Genomic DNA, 22,346 nt, shown 5'->3' with positions numbered 1-22,346 from the left:
TTAATCCCCAAAACCATGGGGAAAATGTCTCTAGGGCATGTCACAGACCTTCATGGTAGCCCCTCCCATCACAGGTCAGGGGGCCCAGGAGGAAAAAGTGGTTTCATGGGCCAGGTCCAGGGTCCCTGTGCTGTGTGCATCCTAGGGACTTGGTTCCCTGTATCCCAGCTGCTCCGGCCATGGCTGAAAGGGGCCAATGTACAGCTTGGGGTGTGGCTTCAGAGGATGGAAGCCCCAAGCCTTGGCAGCTTCCATGTGGTGTTGAGCCTGTGGGTGCACAGATGTCAAGAATTGAAGTTTGGGAACCTCCACCTGGATTTCAGAAGATGTATGGAAACAACTGGATGCCTATGCAAAAGTTTGCTATAGGGGTGAGGCCCTCTTGGAGAGCCTCTGCTAGGGTAGTGTGGAAGGGAAATGTGGGGTTGGAGCCTTCACACAGGGTCCCTACTAGGGCACTGCCTAGTGGAGCTGTGAAAAGAGGGCCACCGTCCTCCAGACCCCAGAATGGTAGATCCACTGACAGCTTGCACCATGCTCCTGGAGAAGCCGTAGACACTCAATGCCAGCTTGTGAAAGCAGCCGTGAGGGAAGCTGTACCCTACAAAGCCACAGGGGCAGAGCTGCCCAAAGCCATTGGAACTTACCTTTTGTATCAGTGTGACCTGGATATGAGACCTGGAGTTGAAAGAGATCTTTTTGGAGCTTTAAAATTTGACTGCCTCACTGGATTTCAGACTTGCATGGGCCCTGTATCCCCTTTGTTTAGGCCAACTTCTCCCATTTGGAACAGCTGTATTTAACCTGTACCCCCACTGTATCTAGGAAGTACCTAACTTGCTTCTGATTTTACAGGCTCATTGGCAGAAGGGACTTCCCTTGTCTCAGATGAGACTTCGGACTGTGGACTTCTGGGTTAATGCTGAAATGAATTAAGATGTTGGGGGACTTTTGGGAAGGCATATTAGTTTTGAAATGTGAGGACATAAGATTTGGAGGGGGCCAGGGGCGGAATGATATAGTTTGGCTGTGTCTCCACCCAAATCTCAACTTGAATTGTATCTCCCAGAATTCCCATGTGTCGTAGGCGGGACACAGCAGGAGGTAATTGAATCATGGGGGCTGGTCTTTCCTGTGCTATTCTTGTGATAGTGAATAAGTCTCATGAGATCTGATGGTTTTATCAGGGGTTTCCACTTTTGCTTCCTTCTCATTTTCTCTTGCCACCACCATGTAAGAAGTGCCTTTCACCTCCTGCCATGATTCTGAGGCCTCCTCAGCCTTGTGGAACTGTGATTCCAATTAAACCTCTTTTTCCGCTGGACACGGTGGCTTACACCTGTAATCCCAGCACTTTGGGAGGCTGAGGTGGGCAGATCACGAGGTCAGGAGTTCGAGGCCAGCCTGGCCAACATGGTGAAACCCCATCTTTACTAAAAATACAAAAATTAGCTGGGCGTGGCGGTGCGCGCCTGTAGTCCCAGCTTCTTGGGAGTCTGGGGCAGGAGAATTGCTTGAAGCCAGGAGGCGGAGGTTGCATTGAGCCTAGATCGTGCCACTATGCTCCAGCCTGGCAACAGAGCAGGACTCCGTCTCAAAAAAGCAAAAGAAACAAAAAAACCCCTTTTTCTTCCCAGTCTTGGGTATGTCTTTATCAGCAGCATGAAAATGGACTAATACAAAATCGGAGCTACATAATGAGAACTTACGAACACAAAGAAGGAAACAACAGATACTAGGGTCTACTTGAGGGGGGATATTGCGTGAAGGAGAGGAGCAGAAAAGATAACTATTGGGTACTGCGCTTAATACCTGGGTGATGAAATAATATGTATAACAAACCCCTGTGACACATGTTTACCTATGTAACACACCTTCCTATGTGCCCCCATAGAAAAAAATCCCATGACATCAAAAGTAGTATAGCTAATGTCTTTGGGAATGGCTGTCTCTTCCAATAATGACAATGAGAATTTATAGCAAAATATCATATAACATATAAAGTATTAGAATGTAACTCAGGGAGTTACATTAATCCACTTATGTCTAGTGTGTACCTATGTACCACCATTTCTCTTTAAGCTCTAAAGCTGAGCTCCAAATGACTCTTGGACAACAGCTGAGGTTCAGAGACCCCTCAAACTCAAGATGTCCTGAGTGAACCCTTCACCTCTGTCCTTAAGCCAGCTCCTCTTCTACCACCACAATCTTTCGGCTCTTCACTCCTCATCCAAATTAACTATAAAGTCCTCTGCATGGAATCTCCAGTTTTAGACTAAACTGGATCTCTTTCCACTGTTTCAATTTGTCCTCTCCTTATCTACCTGCATGCTGTTGGCTGTGGTGTTTTCCTTAAGTGCCTCCTTCAATCCCTTCTACTCTTTCCACACTGCTATTAGATAGGATTCCACTCAGGTCTCATGTTATTGATTCTACTGCTGAAATGTCTGGCATTTTTCACCTCTCTATTGTCACTACTACTGTTAGGAATTTAGGGTGGTTATAGTGCCTCAAATCCCCTCTAGGAATCCTTGACAAAGGAGTTTTATATATACTAATAGCCTCATGAATAAAAAGGAACTGGCTTTATTAATAGACCTGTAAGTGCCTGATAGCACCAAAGTAAAATTCTGGTAAAAGGAATACTGAAGAACCCAGCTAGAACCCAAGGTCAAAACTAGACTTCCTAACTTGTCAGCACAGATCTAGCAGCAGAAGAGGTGGTATGGCCTGCCAACACAGGCTTGTTTGCTGTGCTCACTCACAGTGGAGGCAGAAAGCAAAGGAGAAGCATGTCTCCTGGGGGAACAGCAACTCACCTACTTTGAACTGTGACCCAATCAAGTTCTCAGGCTCTAAAAAATCAGGGGGAGAAAGCCTGGACAGGCAGTGGGGAGAGAGAGAGAGGTCCTTTCACCATAGACTGAAACTAGATGAGAGACTATACTATGCTTAACAATGGAGATACAGACACATTCTGAGAAATGTGTCTTTAGGTGATTGTGCAGTTGTGCCAACATCACAGAGTGTACTTCACAAACCTAGATGGTATAGCATACTACACACCTAGACTACCTGGCATAGCCTATTACTCCTAGACTACAAACCTGTACAGCAGTTACAGTACTGAATACTACAGGAAACTGTATCACATGGTGAGTATTTGTGTATCTAAACATAGAAAGGGTAATGCACTGTGCTACCATATTACTATGGCTACAACCTCACCAGGTGATAGGAACTTTTCAGTTCCATTATAACCTTGTGAGACTTCCATTGTATGTGATCGTAGTTGACCAAAACATCATTATGTGGTGTATGACTGTAATCCATTCCCCAAGTAGCACTGCCTCCAAGAACTTCTGTCTCTTCACTCTTCCATTTGTTTCCACACTACCATTAGGGTTACCTTTTGAAGACATAAATCTGATCATGTTATTTATCTGCTTAAAAACCTCTCATGACACTACATACCGCCAGAATCAGGTCTCACTTTTTGGCATGGCAAGTGTGAATTCCTCTCCAACTGGTTACTGCCAAAGTTTTAGGCTTCCTTTCCTTCAACTCACTTCCCATAAGCCTTAAGCTCACATATTTGTGCAGATTTCACATTCTCAGAACAATTAATATTTGTTCATATCTCTGTGCTTTCTGGCATGTTTTTGGTGTTCCCTCTGCCTGAAATTGGACCTACTGCCTTTGAATTCATCCTTCAAAATTCAGCTCAGATATTTCCTAAGGGAAACTTTCTCAAATGCTCCAAGTAGTTATTTATTCTGTCCTGTGTTCCTAGGGCCTGACTTACATGTCTCTATTTTCATATTTATCATATTGCATTAAAATGATTTGTTTACAATTGTTTTCCACTAAAAAGTAAACTCCACAGGAAAGTTAACTATTTTCCTTATCTTTGCATTCTCAAAATTTAGCATATAGTCTTTAAAAAAAAAAAACAGCTGTGGATGGGCGTGGTGGCTCACGCCTGTAATCCCAGCTACTCGGGAGGCTGAGGCAGGAGAATCATTTGAACCTGGGAGGCGGAAGTTGCAGTGAGCCAAGATCATGCCACTGCACTCCAGCCTGGGCAAGAGTGAGACTCAGTGTTGAAAAAAATAAAACAAAAAACAGCTTTATTGAGATGTAATCCATATACCATAAAATTCACCCTTTTAAAGTGTCCAGTTCAATGATTTTAGTATATTCAGACTTTATTAATTGTAGAACATTTTCTTTTTTCTTTTTTTTTTCTTTGAGACAGAGTCTCGCTCTGTCGCCCAGGTTGGAGTACAGTGGCGTGATCTGGGCTTACTGCAACCTCCGCCTCCTGGGTTCACACCATTCTCCTGCCTCAGCCTCCCGAGCAGCTGGGACTACAAGCACCCGCTGCCATACCTAGCTAATTTTTTTGTATTTTTAGTAGAGATGGGATTTCACCATGTTGGCCAGGCTGGTCTTGGTATCCTGACCTGGTGATCTCCCTGCCTCAGCCTCCCAAGGTGCTGGGATTACAGGTGTGAGCCACCGCGTCCGGCCATAGGATATTTTCATTACCCTTAGAAAGAAACCCTATACTCATTAGGCAATGTTAAATAAAATGTATGTGAAGCCATTGTTTTAGTCTGAGCTCCTACACTAGGACCCAAAAGACCAGAGCAAACCAGGATGGAGTAACACATGCTAGGTGCCACTTAATCAAACTGAACTTAAAAACAGGGCAGTTTAAAAAAAACAAAACAACACACACACACACACACACACACACACACACACACACCCCCAGGAGATTCACAGCAATCAAAAGGGGCCCAGTCAACCTGAACCAGCATGATGAGGAAGTCCTCTCTGCTTTACCCCTACAAGGAAAGTAACTTTTAAACCATTAATCTGGCTTTTCTTCCTTGTTTCTGCTTTCTTTTCTGTTCCCTGTTTCTCCTTTTCTGCCTATAAAACTCACCCACTCTGCTCTGCTCAGCTTAGTGAAGCATAATTCTAGTTCATAAATGGGATGCTGCCCAATTCATGACTTGCTAATAAAAGCCAGTCAGGGCCAGGTGCAGTGGCTAACACCTATAATCCCAACAGTTTGAAAGGTTCAGGCAGGAGGATTGCTTGAGCTGAGGAATTTGATACCAGCCTGAGCAACATAAGGAGACCTCCATCTCTACAAAAAATAAAAAATTAACCTGGCATGGTGGCATGATGATAGTCCTGGCTACTTGGGAGGCTGAGGCAGGAGGATCACTGGAGCCCAGGATTTTGAGGATGCAGTGAACTATGACCTCTCCACTGAACAATCCTGGGCAACAGAGTGAGAGTCTGTCTCTTAAAAACAAAAACAACCCTCCTCAAACAAAAAAACCCAATCAGATATTTAAAAGTCAATTCGTTAAAATTTTGTTGTTTCGTTTTGTTTTTTTTGTTTTTGAGACAGGGTCTTACTCTGTCACCCAGGCTGGAATGCAGTGGAGAAATCATGGCTCACTACAGACTCGACCTGGGCTCTGGTGATCCTCTCACCTCAGCCTCCTGAGTAGCTGGGACTACAGGTATGTGCCACCATGCCCATCTAATTTTTGTATTTTTTGTAAAGACAGGGTTTTGCCATGTTTTTCAGGCTAAATTCTGTTCTTTGACAGCAGTCACTGTCCATCCTCTCCTTGAATCTCTTAGCAAGTACTTGTCTACTTTGTGTCTCTACAGATTTGCCTATTCCGGCTAATCTGAATAAAAAGAGCTATACAAGAAGTGGCCTGTCCTGCTTCTTTCACTTAACAAATTTTCAGGGTTCATCCATGTCATCCATGGTGTAGTATGTGTCTTTTTGTTTGTTTGTTTTTGAGACAGCATCTCACTCTGTTGCCCAGGCTGGAGTGCAGTGGTGCAAACTCAGCTCACTGCAACCTTTGCCTCCCGGGTTCAAGTAGTTCTCCTGCCTCAGCCTCCCGAGTAGCTGGGATTACAGGCGCACGCCCAGCGAATTTTGTAATTTTAGTAGAGAAGGGGTTTCTCCCTGTTGGTCAGGCTGGCCTTGAACTCCCGACCTCAGGTGATCCGCCTGCCTCAGTCTCCTAAAGTGCTGGGATTACAAGCGTGAGTCACCAGGCCCAGCGCATGTATACTTTTTAAAGCCAAATAATATTCCACTGTATGTGTCAGAGGCATTTGAACGAGAACAACTCCATCTTGAATAGGGGCAGGGTAAAATGAGGCTGAGACCTGCTGGGTTGCATTTCAAGGATGTTAGGCATTCTTAGTCATAGGATGAGACAGGAGCCTGGCAGGACTGGTTTCACAACACACAAGTCTTTTCCCAAAGACCCTGCTGATAAAACAGGATGCAATAAAGAAGCCAGCCAAGACCCACCAAAACCAAGATGGTAATGAAAGAGACCTCTGGTCATCCTCACAGCTCATTATATGCTAATTATAATGCGTTCGCATGCTAAAATATATTCCCACCAGCACCAAAAGAGTTTACAAATGCCAGGGAAACATCTGGAAGTTACTCTATATGGTCTAAAAAGGGGAGGAACCTTCAGTTCCAGGAACTTGCAACCCTGGAAAACTCATGACTAATCCACCCCTTGTTTGGCATATAATCAAGAAATACCATAAGTACACTCAGTCAAGCAGCCCATGCCATATAGCTCTGCCTATAGAGTAGCCATTCTTTAGTTTCTTTACTTCTCTAATAAACATCATTTCACTTTACTTTGTAGACTCACCCTGAATTCCTTCTTGCATGAGATCCAATAACCTTCTCTCTTAAGGTCTGGATTGAGACCCCTTTCTGGTAACATAGGGATTAACCACACTTTATTTACCCATTCATCAATTTATAAACATTTGGACTGGTCCTACTTTTTTTGGCTACTATTAATCATGCTGCCATAATGTCCACGTCCAAATTTTTGGGTAGACAGATGTTCTCAATTCCCTTGGAAGTACAATTGCTGGGTCATATGGTAACTCTATGTCTAACATGTTGAGGAACTCCCAGATGGTTTTACAAAATGGTTGCATCATTTTACATTCCTACCAACAATATATGAGTCTTCTAATTTCTCTACATCATAGACAATACTTGTCTTTTTTATTTTAGTCATCCTAGTGGGTGTGACGTGGTATCTCATTGTGGTTTTGACTTGTATTTCATATAATCTTAATAAATGTTTATATAATGAATGATTTTTGAATGTCCTGTATGTGGCTTACATCCTAGAAACCTGGCTAAACCAAATTGAAGTTTTTCAATGTTGTATTCATTCCACACACATTTGTTGAAGTCCCACGATATGTTAACTCTAATGCACCTAGTATAGAGTGGCAAAGTTATGAGAACAGACTTTGGAGCAGAAAGGTCTGGCACTTTCTGCCCCAGCTGTGCCACTTATTGGCTGTATGACCTTGGGCAGATTATGTAACCTTTCTCAGATTTAGTGAGGCAAGTTAATAGTATCTTCCTCATGATGCTGCTCTGAAGGTTAAATAAGATCATGAGCCTGGAGTGGTCCTCAGGTCTGTAATCCCAACATTTTGGGAGGCTGAGGTGGGAGGATTGCTTGAGCCTAGGAGTTCGAGACCAGCCTGGAGAACATGGTGAGATTCCCATCTTTATTTAAATAAGTTTATTTTTAAAAGAAAGATCCTGAATATTAAGGGCTTAGCACAATGGCTGCAAGAAATAACAACTCAATAGATGTTAGTCATTATTATTGAGTGTATTAAAGTCATAAAAGTAAATAAGACAAATGTCTAATAATAACATAATGTTATGTAAGCTATTGAGACAAGTGAGGTAAAAAGGCTCCTTGGAGAATCTCCAACCTGCCTGGGCACTGGGAGGATGGGGTGGAGCCTTGGGGAGTTAGCACCCATTGCAGGAAGGAGGAGCCTGGCCTCTCCTGTTCCTGGGTGGTAACAGGGGATTCAATCCATGAAACGCGAAGCCTGCTCGCAGGACTCTCGCTTTGCTGAGAGTCCCTGTTTCCCTTTTTTCCCTTTTCACACAATAAATGCTGCCCTTCTCACCCTACAATGTATCCACATGCCTAAATTATCCTGGTCATGTGACAAGAACTACGACAGAGACATTTGTGTGTCTCTCTCTGTAACCATGAGGCTACTCTCATGTCCTTATTAATTAGGCTGTTATGCAGACTAATTACATAATAACTACAAAGTTCTTCGAATTCCTAAAATATATATTAAATAAATATTTAAGATGTGTTACCCTAAGAAACCAGTTCTTTACCATATTCAGAAAGAAGAGATTTTGGACAAGAGGGACTTAGATTTCACGAATGCCACAGCTCCTGTGGTCAACTTTCTTTTTACTGTTACCATTTATTCAATTGGACAATATGCAGGAAAAAAAGGTTATTTTTTGTATATGTGAGACATTTTTAATTTGTACTTTTTACCACAACAAAGCAAACATTTCATACAATGTTGGCATTTAATAAAAAATGCGGTTTCTTTTTGAATTTTGAGAACTTTGTTTTGTCTTTGTTTTTGAGACAGGGTCTCACTCTGTTGCCCAGTCTGGAGTACAGTGGTACAATCATCCTCCTGAGTTTGAGTGATCCTCCCACCTCAGACTCCTAAGTGGCTGGGACTACACGTGTGTACCACCATGCCCAGCTAATTTTCTTATTTTTTTTTATTTATTTTTACAGAGACAAGGTGTAGCCATGTTGCCCAGGCAGGTCTCAAACACCTGGGCTCAAGGGAGACTTGGCCTCCCAAAGTGCTTGGATTACGGGCAAGAGCCACCAAGCTCTGGCCTGAGGGCATATTTTTAAATTTAATAATAATTCTGAAGAGCTCTCCTAACTACATACAATTTTTTGCAGCAGACAAGCAACCATTCTACTCATTTTTAATGCAAATGTAAGTGTTTGAAATGTAAATTTGCTTTGGGTAAAGGATGATCTAGAAGCCCTTGAGGCAGCAGGCCAGGGAACTTAAGGATGATTGTGATGGAGAAAAGGCAAGCCAAAGAGGCTCGGACAGAAGCAGGGTGAGGAAAGCAGGCAAATGGGGAGAGGCTAATGAAGGCAAGGAACGCTAGGACACATTGAACTAAGAGCACACAAAACAACTGGCAAAGGAAAGCAGAGACTGTAGAGTGGGCTGATGCAAGAGGTAGCAAGAAATGACTGGAAGTAGTCGTTCTGGCTGTATTTGTGAATTTCCTAGAGATTCATCTCAAAATGTAAAGATAACTACTGTATGAAGTAAGGAAATAGAAGTAGCTCTGGCTCATTGAGATTAAAAGAAGAGAAGCTGAGCAGAAAGCAGACATGTCCTAACCACAAGCAGAACTCATTACCCACACTATATTAGAGTACTTTTTTTTTTTTTTTTGCTCACCTATGAATCATTTAGGTACCAAGTTTCTCTTAGGATACTTTATAGTTTATATATAATGGATGAAAGGGGGCTTAGAAGCCACCTAGTAACCTAGGGACTCAAATGGCTAGATATATAATGTTGCTGATTATTGGAGAAAGGAGCAAAAGGGGATGAGAAAAGACCCTAAAGAGGTTAAGGGAAGGGCCCCAATTTCCCACAGCTAGAGCTAGAGGAAGAGATACTTGTTAGATGATGGTAGCAAAATGAAAACCAGAGACAGAAGGAGGCTCCCTATTTGAATACTCCACTCAGCTTGCTTTATTCAGAAACAGCCTTTCGTTGCTTAGAAATAACATACACTAATATTATCCATGCCATTCTCCCGCCTGGAGATGACCTACACTATCACTCAATGGAAGCCACTGTAGGGAAATCAAAACACCTCAAAGCCAAAATAGTACTTAGAAGTCAGACACATTCAGAAGTAGAAGAAGGGAAGAAGCAGTGGAAATTGGACTGACCACATCTTAGGCAGTGACCCTGGTGATGGATTCCAAGGCAGAACTGCTTACTTATGGGACAGCCAACTGGGCTGTGCAAAAGTATCTTTCCTTGTGGTGATGGAATTTTTTCTTTTTACTTGAGTTGGACTTCAATTTGAGTTTCATTTGGGTTAATAAATAGTGTAATTTCTTAAAAAATGTAAATACATCTAGCATGGGTAAAGAATTGTCACTCATACATTTGTGTGGATTAGTTTCATTTAAGGTATTATTCAAATGCTTGAATAATATATATTCAAGTGTATATATATACTATATGTGTACTATATATACTTGAATATATTATTGAATATTATATAGTCAAGTATATATTGAATATATTAATAATAATATAAGTATAAAATAAGTATATATTGAATATATTGAATATATTATTGACTTGGGTGCAGTGGGGCGATCTCGGCTCACTGCAAGCTCTGCCTCCCGGGATTACGCCATTCTCCTGCCTCAGCCTCCGGAGTAGCTGGGACTACAGGCGCCCGTCACCTCGCTGGGCTAGTTTTTTGTATTTTTTAGCAGAGACGGGGTTTCACTGTGTTAGCCAGGATGGTCTCGATCTCCTGACCTCGTTATCCGCCCATCTCGGCCTCCCAAAGTCCTGGGTTTACAGGCTTGAGCCACCGCGCCCGGCCAATTGAACATTTCTTAAACTGCATGAAGCTGGGAGGGTATAGACAGAGTGGTGAGAAGGCACACCCACCTAAAGTCAATCAAAGCACAGTTCACATGCTGGCCATATAACAAATAAATACCAACAAAGCAAAACGAACCAAAACAAACAAAAGATCCCTACATTCTAGGATTCCAATTCACATCAAACTGCATTTGTATAAAGACAAGTATTGGAAAACATATAAGACAACACTGAACCATGAAAGATATACCTAACTCAAGAAAGTAAAATTTGGTATGGGTGATTTTTTAAAATTGTGTACACAAATATATATTTTCTTCAGATAAACTTTAAAAAACAATAAACATATCATATGTAGGAAGATTTATTTCAAATTCTTAATACCTATCTTAGAAATGAACTGGTAAAAATAGTTTGATAGGAAGTTTTAGAGAAAGAACAGCCACAAATCATAGGTTTATTTATATATTTTAAAAATAGCTAGGATTTCTATTCACTTTATTGTAGACCAGAATATAATATAATAAGCATTGTTGAAAGAAAACTTGGTTGGGCGCGGTGGCTCATGCCTGTAATCCTAGCACTTTGGGAGGCCGAGGTGGGCAGATTGCCTGAGCTCAGGAGTTGGAGACCAGCCTGGGCAACAGGGTGAAACCCCGTCTTTACTAAAATACAAAAAATTAGCCAGGCATGGCGGCATGTGCTTGTTGTCTCAGCTACTTGGGAGGCTGAGGCAAGAGAATTGCTTGAACCCGGCAGGCAGAGTTTGCAGTGAGCCGAGATTGTGCCACTGCACTCCAGCCTGGCGACTGAGTAAGACTCCATCTCCAAAAAGAAAAAAAAAGAAAAAAGAAAACTCGTTTTTTAAACGCGATTATAAATGATCTATTTTTTAGCAATATTTCACAGAATTATATTCTAATATTCTAGAAAAAAAATTGTACTAGACCTCCAAATAAGATAATTAAAAATTAATACGATTCCACATAATGTATTTTTATGAAATTAAACTTCACATTAAATTTTTAATTTTGTATTATCAGAAAAAAATGTAAATATTAATTTTATTCCTATAATTTCTGATCAGTTCTTTGAAAAATTAAAATTAAACTCTCTGTAACTCTGACACCATATTACCCCAAAAAGACTAGAAGGCCAAGAGTGGTGGCAGTTCATGCTTCCAATCTCTGTGTTTTGGGATGCAGAGGTGGGAGGATTGCTTGAGGCCAGAAGTTTGAGACCAGCCTGAGCCATGTAGTGAGACTCCGTCTCTACGAAACATAAAAAATTAGCCAGTCATAGTAACACATGCCTGTGGTCCTAGCTACTTGGGAGGCTGAGATGGGAGAATCTCTTGAGTCCAGGACTTTGAAGCTGCAGTGAGCTATAATCATGCCACTGGACTCCAGCCTGGGTGATAGGCAGAGAGCCTGTCTTTTAAAAAAATAAGAATTAAAAAAAAAAAAAAAAAGGCTAGGAAACAGCAGACATTATAAATTACAAATTTCTCTAATATATTATTTCTTACTAAATTTATAAATAATCTCTAAATAGCATTTGTTAGAGGTGAGACTGGGGGATTTTTACATATAGAAATGTATAATGAATACAACAAAAATCTATGTATCCACCATTGAAAATTTACAAATATTAATATTGTACTTCTGATCTTTTTATAAAATAAAAGAAATAAAACATTTTTGCTGAAGTTGCTATCACACTTTTATTGTTCCCCACATCCATTCTCCTCTCCCAGAGGTAACAAATTTTATAAATTTGATATATATTCTTCCAATGTGTGTTTATGTTTTACTACATATGTGTACTCATAAACATAGACTATACTGTGTGTGTGCCATGTGTTTTTAAAGCAACTTTGTGGCCGGGCGCGGTGGCTCAAGCCTGTAATCCCAGCACTTTGGGAGGCCGAGACGGGCGGATCACGAGGTCAGGAGATCGAGACCATCCTGGCTAACACGGTGAAACCCCGTCTCTACTAAAAAATACAAAAAAAAAAACTAGCCGGGCGAGGTGGCGGGCGCCTGTAGTCCCAGCTACTCGGGAGGCTGAGGCAGGAGAATGGCGTGAACCCGGGAGGCGGAGCTTGCAGTGAGCTGAGATCCGGCCACTGCACTCCAGCCTGGGCGACAGAGCGAGACTCCGTCTCAAAAAAAAAAAAAAAAAAAAAAAAAAAAAAAAAAAAAAAAAAGCAACTTTGTGTTTTCAAGATCTCATCATGTTGATACATATAAATATAACTCATTCACTTTAACTTCTAAATAGCATTTTACAAGATATGACAATCTACATATCCATTCTTCTATTGATGGGCATTTTGGTTGTTTCCATTTTTTGCATTCTAAAAAATGACACAATAAAGATCTTTGTGCATGTATCCTTATATATGCGTGAGAAAATATTCTGTACATTGAAAAGAGCCTAGAGGCAATGACAGCCCAGAGGAACAACAAAAAAATCCTAATTTCTAAATATCACTCCACAGTAAAGGGAATAAGTGCTCCTTAAAGAAATGGGCCAATTCCAGGTCTGGGGCAAAAAAATTAAGGTGAACCTGTTATATATTGTGTGCCAGAAAGCAAGGAAGCACTCAGAGAATTATAAGGATGTGTTTTTTTAAAAAAGGAGCCAGTTTAAAGGAGCTTTCATTAGCCAGATCTTTTTTTTTTTTTTTTTTTTTTTTGAGACGGAGTCTTGCTCTGTCACCCAGGCTGGAGTGCAGTGGCCGGATCTCAGCTCACTGCAAGCTCCGCCTCCCGGGTTTACGCCGTTCTCCTGCCTCAGCCTCCCGAGTAGCTGGGACTACAGGCGCCCGCCACCTCGCCCGGCTAGTTTTTTTGTATTTTAGTAGAGACGGGGTTTCACCGTGTTAGCCGGGATCGTCTCTCGATCTCCTGGCCTCGTGATCCGCCCGTCTCGGCCTCCCAAAGTGCTGGGATTACAGGCTTGAGCCACCACGCCCGGCCCATTAGCCAGATCTAAGCTTAAAAAGAAAAAAAGGTAAAAGATTATAACACATTAAATAATAACAATAATTGAAACCCCTAAGTTCATAGTAATTTTTTCTTTTTTTTTAGACAGAGTCTCACTCCATCACCCAGGCTGGAGTGTGGTGCGTGATCTCGGCTCACCAAAACCTCCACTTCCTGGATTTAAGTGATTCTCCTGCCTCAGTCTCCCGAGTAGCTGGGAGTACAGGCATGTGACATGATGCCTGGCTAATTTTTTTTTTTTTTTTGTATTTTTTTTAGTAGGAATGCAGTTTCACCATGTTGGCCAGGCTGATCTCCAACTCCTGACCTCAACTGATCCACCCACCTCAGCTTCCCAAAGGGCTGGATTACAGGTCTGTGAGCCACCACGCCTGGTCCATAGTCATATTTTTTCAAAGCAGGGAGGTAAATGTCTTCTTTATAGAAAAATGACAACTAATAAATATAGAAGCAATGATGGAATTAGAAAAAACATTTCAGGCCGGGCGCGGTGGCTCAAGCCTGTAATTCCAGCATTTTGGAAGGACGAGGTGGGTGGATCACAAGGTCAGCAGTTCGAGACCAACATGGCCAACATAGTGAAACCCTGTCTCTACTAAAAATACAAAAAATTAGCCAGGCATGGTGGCAGGCATCTGTATATCAGTTACTTGGGAGACTGAGGCAGAAGAATCGCCTGAACCCGGGAGACAGAGGTTGCAGCGAGCTGAGATCACGCCATTGTACTTCAGCCAGGACGACAGTGCGAGACTCTGTCTCAAAAAAAAGAAAAAAAAAGAAAGACCATTTCAAAGGTGATTCATGCAAATATCATTAATGAATGCTAAAACCACTCAGTAACAAGTTTTGGGAATGGGGGGGGGTCACATACTTTGAAATTGTTAGACCGCTAATTACTTACTAATAAATAGTAAAATTATCTTTACAATTTGCCTTATTTTAGTGAGGTAGAGCTTCTTTTCATGTTTATTGGCTATTCAGGTATCCTCTGATGCTCATATTCTTTGCCTATTTTTCTTTTTTTTCTTCTTTCTTTTTTTTATTTTTGAGACAGAGACACAGTCTCACTCTGTTGCCCAGCCTGGAGTGTAGCAATACAATCTCAGCTCATGGGAACCTCTGCCTTCCTGGTTCAGGTGGTTCAAGCGATTTCTGTGCCTCAGCCTCTCAAGTAGCTGGGATTACAGGTGTGCACCAACACACCCAGCTAATTTTTGTATTTTTTTTTTTTTTTTTTTTTTTGAGACGGAGTCTCACTCTGTTGCCCAGGCTGGAGTGCAGTGGCCGGATCTCAGCTCACTGCAAGCTCCGCCTCCCGGGTTTACGCCATTCTCCTGCCTCAGCCTCCCGAGTAGCTGGTACTACAGGCGCCCGCCACCTCGCCCGGCTAGTTTTTTGTATTTTTAGTAGAGACGGGGTTTCACCGTGTTAGCCAGGATGGTCTCGATCTCCTGACCTCGTGATCCACCCATCTCGGCCTCCCAAAGTGCTGGGATTACAGGCTTGAGCCACCGCGCCCGGCCTAATTTTTGTATTTTTAGTAGAGACAGGGTTTCACCATGTTGACCAGGCTAGTCTCAAACTCCTGACCTCAGGTGATCTGCCTGCCTCAGCCACCCAAAATGCTGGGATTACAGGTGTCAGCCACCATGCCCAGCTCTTTGCCTATTTTTCTGTTGACTTGTTTATGCTTTACTAATTGAGTTGTATAAATTCTTCAAATACTTTGGACACTGTAATGCAAATATCTTTACTGAGTGTGTGACTTATATACAGGACATTTTGTATAACAAAACCTTTGATTTCGATATACTCAAATATCTGAATCTTTTTCTTTATTATTTGCACGTTTTAAGGCACATTTAATATATGCTTCCCTATTCTCAGTGTCATAAAGATAGCCTCCTATATTTTCTTCTGAACTGTGAATTTTATTCAGTTTATCTGAGGAGCTGAACAGTAAGTATGAAAACTGTTGGAAAACAATGTTAATTTTTGGTTCTAAGGGGGTTCCAGCTTTATGTGAAGTCTCCTTTCAATACCATAAATAATTAAGAGTTGCTATTTAAAACCATACATACAAAGTTATGATTTCAGGATACTAAAAAAAAAAAAAAATAAAAAAGAGTAAGGCATATAATCTTACGTGAGTGAACAAAGCTTCCTTCCTTAACTCTTCAGAACTGTCATTTGGAGTCCAAGCTTCAGCAAACTGCAGGAAATCCCATTTTTCCTTATCACCTTCTTCAGCCTGAATTTTTTCCTTCCTACCATTCAGTGTGCTCCCTGTAACTTGAGCCTACAAAAGGAAAAAGTAAATGAATTTTTCAGCAGTTCACCTCACAGCTGAAATTCACTAAGTAACTTGATTTTTTTTTTTTTGAGACAGAGTTTTGCTCTGTCGCCCAGGCTGGAGCGCAGTGGCCGGATCTCGGCTCACTGCAAGCTCCGCCTCCCGGGTTTACGCCATTCTCCTGCCTCAGCCTCCCGAGTAGCTGGGACTACAGGCGCCCGCCACCTCGCCCGGCTAGTTTTTTGTATTTTTTAGTAGAGACGGGGTTTCACTGTGTTAGCCACGATGGTCTCGATCTCCTGACCTCGTGATCCGCCCGTCTCGGCCTCCCAAAGTGCTGGGATTACAGGCTTGAGCCACCGCGCCCGGCCAGTAACTTGATTTTGCATTTAAATCATAAGCTACCCACTAAGAAAATCTCACTGTTCCAACATAGCATGGGCTTTATTAGTATAATTATCTTTGTAAACCAAAAATAAAATTATAAGCCTCCCAACCAACTAAATGGATTCCTCCTCTTGGCAAAGAGCATTCTAAAGTAAACCTGAAACAGGCCAGGCGCAGTGGTTCACGCCTGTAATCCCAATACTTTGGGAGGCCGAGGGGGGCTGATCACCTGAGGTCAGGAATTTGAGACCAGCCCGCCCAACATGGAGAAATCCCATCTCTACTAAAAATAGAAAAATTAGCCGGGCATGGTGGCAGACACCTGTGATGCCAGCTCCTTGGGAGGGTAAGGCAGGAGAATCACTTGAACTCGGGAGGCGGAGGTTGCAGTAAGCTGAGATCCTGCTACCGCACTCCTGTGTGACAGAGTGAGACTCCATCTCAAAAAAGCTGACCAGCATTAACATTAAAATAGAGATCTTAAGACTGACAAAACAGATTCTTTGTAGCAATAAGACACCAACATGACAGATAGCAGGCCCTAAAACAAATGGAAACCTTTTACTCCCTAATATATTTCTTTTGTATGAAATGGCTCTGCAGAGCTCTCTCTTGTGGGGAAAATTTACATTCTGTAGAGAATCCCCGTTCCTTTCCAGGTCTTTATCCTGATCCCAGAGAGAATTAACTAAGGATTCTGGCACCTTTTAAAGTCTAATAAGAGGCCAGGAGTGGTGGCTCATGCCTGTAATCCCAGCACTTTGGGAGGCTGAGGTGGGCGGATCACAAGGTCAGGAGTTTGAGACCAGCCTGGTCAATATGGTGAAACCCCATCTCTACTAAAAACACAAAACTCAGCTGGGCATGGTGGTGGGCACCTGTAGTCCCAGCTGGTCAGGAGGCTGAGGCAGGAGAATTGTTTGAACCCGGGAAGCAGTGGTTGCAGTGAGCTGAGATCACGCTACTGTGCTCCAGCCTAGGCGACAGAGTAAGACTCCATCTCTCAAAAAAAAAAAAAGTCTAATAAGAAATATTTACAATCTATTCTGTCTGAAGCCTGCTACCTGCATGCTTCATCTGCCTAAGAAGAACCTTGGTCTCCACAACTCCTTATCTTAACCCAGGTATTCCAAGTCTTCAGATAAACTCTTTCAATCAACTGCCAACCAGAAAATCTTTGAATCCACCTGTGATCTGGAACCAATGCCTCCCTCCACCCCACCTTGCATAAAACCAAGCTGTAGCCCAACCACCTATGGCACAAGTTCTCAGAATCTCCTGGGGCTGTGTCATGAGCCACTGTCACTCATATTTGGCTCAGAGTAAATCTCTTAAAATATTTTACAGTTTGACTCTTCATTGACATCTAGTATGTTTTCTTTTGCTTATAACAGAATATCTGAAATTGTGTAATATATAAAGAAAATGAACTTATTTCTTATGGAAGCTGAGAAGTTAAGGTTGAGGGGCCACATCTGGTGAAGGCTTCTTGCTGGTGGGTACCTGCAGAGTTCTGAGACAGCACAGGCCATCTTATGGGGAGGGGGCTGAGTGGTGCTAGCTTAGGTCTCTCTTCCTCTTCCAATAAAGCCACCGGGCCCACTCTTACGATAACCCATTAATCCCTCAATCCATGAATGGATTAATCCATTCATGAGGGCAGAGCCCTCATGACCCAATCACCTTTTTTTCTTTTTTTTAGAAGAGGGTGGGAAAGAAGGCCAATCACCTCTTAATGGCCTACCTCTCAATACTGCCACAGTGGGGATTAAGTTTCAAAGTAAGTTTTAGAGGGAATGAACATTCAAACCATAGCAATAATTATCCAAAATTATAACCCATTACCCAGTCAATGGTTCCATGCTTAATGAGAAAAAGTCTAACTTGAGAAATTATACTATTCACTTTCTTCATAAAAACTTTTATTCTAATATTTATATGCTTTGAAACTTAACCAACATAAGATTGGCCATTTTGAATATCTACATTCAGTGCTTTAAAAACACTTAATTGAAAAACAGTGCTATGGGCTGAATGCTTGTATCCCCCCCAAATTCAGAATGTTAAATGTTAAAATCCTAACTCCCAATGTTGGTGGTGTTCAGATGTGGGGCTTTTGGGAGGTGATTAGGTCATGAAGGTGGAGCCCTCATGAATGGGCTTAGTCCCCTATAAAAGAGACCCCAAAGAGCTTTCTTGACCTCTTTCCACAATGGGAAAGCAGTAGTCAGCAATTTGGAAGAGGGCCCTCACCAGAACTCAACCACACTGGCATCCTAATCTCAGACTTCTAGCCTCCAGAAGTGTGAGAAATACATTTCTATTATTTATAAACTACCCAATCTATGGTACTTTGTTATGGCTGCCCAAACAAACTAACCCAGAAATCATCTAATCCTTTTTTTTTTTTTGAGACACAGTCTTGCCCAGGCTGGAGTGCAATGGTGCGACATTATGTTTCCTTGCTAGCCAACCCCATCATTGTCCCTCTAATGTAGTAGAAGGGCTTAGAAGATAACAGGAATATGTGGAAATTCATGCCTCTCTTATTACAGAAGAGAGCAGGCAAGGTACTACTATTGAAGCCTTTTCTTAACTTGGTCTCTATTATTATCATCATCTTGATGTACTTAAGTATCCTTTGCCTGAAAACACTAAAACTCAGCCTCTTAACTCAGTTGGCTATGGTTAATAATAAGTAAGCTGCTAACTTGATTTAAGTTCAAGCTTTACCTTGCGATTCAACATTCCCCACATAAGGGTGTCTAGAGTTCCATTTGCAATAAGGTAGTGAATATTCACAGAACTGCACTGGCCAATTCTGTGAGCTCGGTCTTCTGCTTGTTTTATATGTCCAGGGTCCCAATACAACTCAGCAAATACAACATGACTTGCCGCAGTAAATGTTAATCCCTAAGTGAAATAAAGCAAATAAATTGAGATGCAAATAAGTTGAGAATGTAACATACAGCCATATATAATAAAGTCTTTCTGAACATGTTAAATGGAGAACACTGAAGGACTTGAAAACAAATTAGTTGTTTATTTTAGGCCAAATTAAGATTTAATTCATGAAAGGCAAATGAAGAATGTTTAATGCAACATAGCATAGCTAGATGAACTACAAAAAACACATTTGAAAGGTATTTCAAAATTTCAAAAGTCAGCTTGATGGAAGTATATAAACTAAATCACTTTATTCTCTGATGATGAATGGATTCACATTACCACTGGAAAATCTAATAAAATACTTTATAAATGAGAATACAATTTCCAACATATGGTATCTATAGCAACTAGGCAGACAGCATTTACATCCTCTTCATTTAATTCACACTGTCATGTTATAAAGCAAGAAAAAAATGTCTCTGGTTATACCATTTTCTTCCTGTGATATTTCTCATGTTATATTCCAAAGAGCTGAAATTTACTGCCTATGTCTCAATATATACAATGCAATTGCATTTTCTGTACAACTGCATTTTCATGAATTTCAAATAGTGTGACATAAAAACATTAACTAAGTCTTGCTTTATAATCAATATATGAAATAATGCAAAACCCTCAAACTAAAAAATGTGTCAAACTAAACAATGTGTCAAAAAATGCATGACTTTAATGTTGGTAGGCTGAATGAAATGTGAACCATGCTTATGCTATAGCCATATAGCAGTAAAATGACATTAGGTGGTAAACAGAAATATGTGCCATTTTTTCAGAGTATTATTTAATCAATGCTGTTTGTTGTTCACATGCACCAAACTCCTGTGAGTGACTTTTGTGACTGCTATTATTTTGATATGTTATTTTCACTTAAAATATTTTCATGTCACATAACAAAATCATGCTAGCATTAATTAAATGGTGGTACTAGTTCTCAAGCTGAAAAACTTACTGAAAATCAGTCTCTGAAAAAGAAGTTAGAGGTAATAAAAATACAGAGACACATATTAAACTATGCTGCTATTTAGGACTGAAAATGCCACAGAATATTAGAAATAATGCAGAAACAATAAAAAGTAGTTTTTAAAGAGAGACATCTTTAATTTTATAAAAAGCATCGTTTGACTATACAAGCATAAAGGGAAAATATGCTGGCAAGATCAATACCACTCTAAGCAGCTGCTAAACTATAATGTAAGATTCACAGTACCAAGAACAAAGACCTTTCTACTTTCCTTTATTCCTATGGAGATATCAGTCCTAAAGTATATGAGTCTTGATTTATATAAGGTCTTCAGAAACAGCTTTGAATAAAATGTAAGTGCCCCATACATTATTAATTTCAAAAGGTCCTAGACTCTCCCGTCTGGCTTTCTCCTACTTAGCACCTCCCTAGCTCTAAGTACTTCATTTCTAATTCTAAGCCCTTTTTGATGATATTCTCTATGGTTGGAATAGTCTAACAGATAAATAACTCCGATTATTGGAAGGTTAACTGAACGTGAGGGAAGCATTGAGACAACCGTCCTTTTGGTTAGAACTCCCAGTGAATTGTGGAACTGCTTCATCCTCATAAACGTTTCTCTCTGTATACAATTTTATATATTTTAATTAGCTGGGTAAAAGCAGATCTTTGGCATGTATCAGCTTGGTTGAACAGCAGTATGCTCAATTACTTTTCCCTATGTTAAATATCCTAGCTTAGACATTTACAACAAAATATTTTAGAATGTTAGCAGAAAAACAGTCCAGAAGATCCCCTCTTATCTACTGTGGCAGAGACTGCCATTACTTTCCCTAATATCTATCCTTCTCTTATTCCTTTGTAACATAACACCCAATTTTTAGCGGAGCTACATGGAAAAAAGGATACTCTTCCCAGCTTCCCTTGAAATTAGGTGTGGTTGTGGGACTAACTACAAGACAGTGAGATGCAGTGTGCTTTTCTTCAGGCAGCTGCTTGAACTGCAGATATGATGAAGCTCTAGCAGCCCTTTTAGATAAGAGATACTTGCTAAGAGTGGTAAAGCAGAAAGCGAGAAGGGGTGTAGGTCCTAAGGACTTTGTGCAAACATCATGCTAGGCCTGGACTGTCTACATAAGAGAATTAAACTTTGTGTATTTAAGTCAGTCTTAATCTGAATTTCTGTTTACTTGCCTTCAAACCTAATCAAGTAAGTGAGGGGTTGGATATGAGACAGGTATGAGAAAAGCCTATACAAATTCAAAGGAAGGAAAAAAGGTCACGCAAAAAGATTACAATCAAATTAACTATACACTTCTTACTCTTCTTTGAAAGTATATTCTTTCAAAGACATACTTTCCCTGAAAATTTAGGAGATCTGTGTCAAAGACGTCAAGGCCTCTTTCTATTATACTTTCTGGAACTCTCTGAAGAAGAATTAATATTTATTATACAAGGCATCAAGATAGAAAATTATAAGTTTATAAACCAAAGTTATAGTGAATGGCCTTTTTTCTTATTTCAATGACATTTCATTGAAAATTTCTTACCTGGCCAGCAGCTTGAATGCTTAGGATAGCCACACGAGTGTCAGGATCCTTTTGAAACTGATTAACCAGATGTATTCTTTCTGAAGATGAAACACCTCCATCTATCCTAATGTAACGAGTCTAGCATCAACAAGGGAAACGGCAAAATTAGGACAAACCCCTATGTACCCATCTCATTTTATATATTTTACAGCTTATTTTTACGGTCACATAACAAAATGGAACTTGGTTAAGATGACAGATTGCTAAATGTTATACAAGAAGAATCTTACCAAGTTTTTAAATAGCTTCTTATAACAATTTCTTATTTTTTTAATCTTTTAAGCTACTTGAGGGTAGAGTCTATGTCTAATTCATCTTTATCCCATCAATGCCAAGGGCAATGCCTTGTATATAGCTGAAGCTCCACATATCTTTTATGAATTAAGCTAATGCTGTCTTCAGTAAAATTCTACGTAAATTGACATGCAACTTTAAACCATGGATCAGACTAACTCTAAAGTTTTAAGATCACTAATTCTAAAGTGAAAATAAAGCCAGACGTGAGAAAAGAGAAAGATGATTCTGCCCACAAATTATGGATTCATGAAGAGTAGTACATTTATTTCTGAAATATCTCAAATATTAACTGGGAAAATAGAGCT

General features: G+C 40.7%; 1 protein-coding gene across 11 annotated transcripts in view; it reads right to left on the bottom strand.

Annotated features, from left to right (window-relative positions):
- ZRANB3 (zinc finger RANBP2-type containing 3) overlaps positions 1-22,346 on the bottom strand; it is a 304,975-nt gene that overhangs the window by 50,259 nt on the left and 232,370 nt on the right. For all 11 annotated transcript variants that reach the window (XM_050750964.1, XM_050750966.1, XM_050750961.1 and 8 more), the window contains 3 exons: positions 21,703-21,822; positions 18,979-19,158; positions 15,712-15,864 (listed from right to left, as the gene is read on the bottom strand). In XM_050750964.1, coding sequence (XP_050606921.1) covers positions 15,712-15,864; positions 18,979-19,158; positions 21,703-21,822 — 453 coding nt within the window. The remainder of the gene's footprint in view (positions 1-15,711; positions 15,865-18,978; positions 19,159-21,702; positions 21,823-22,346) is intronic.

Source organism: Macaca thibetana, chromosome 12 (assembly GCF_024542745.1).
Source record: "Macaca thibetana thibetana isolate TM-01 chromosome 12, ASM2454274v1, whole genome shotgun sequence".
Taxonomy (NCBI): domain Eukaryota; kingdom Metazoa; phylum Chordata; class Mammalia; order Primates; family Cercopithecidae; genus Macaca; species Macaca thibetana.
The sequence above is the reverse complement of the archived record's forward strand: the minus strand, read 5'-3'. Positions and strand labels throughout refer to the sequence as shown.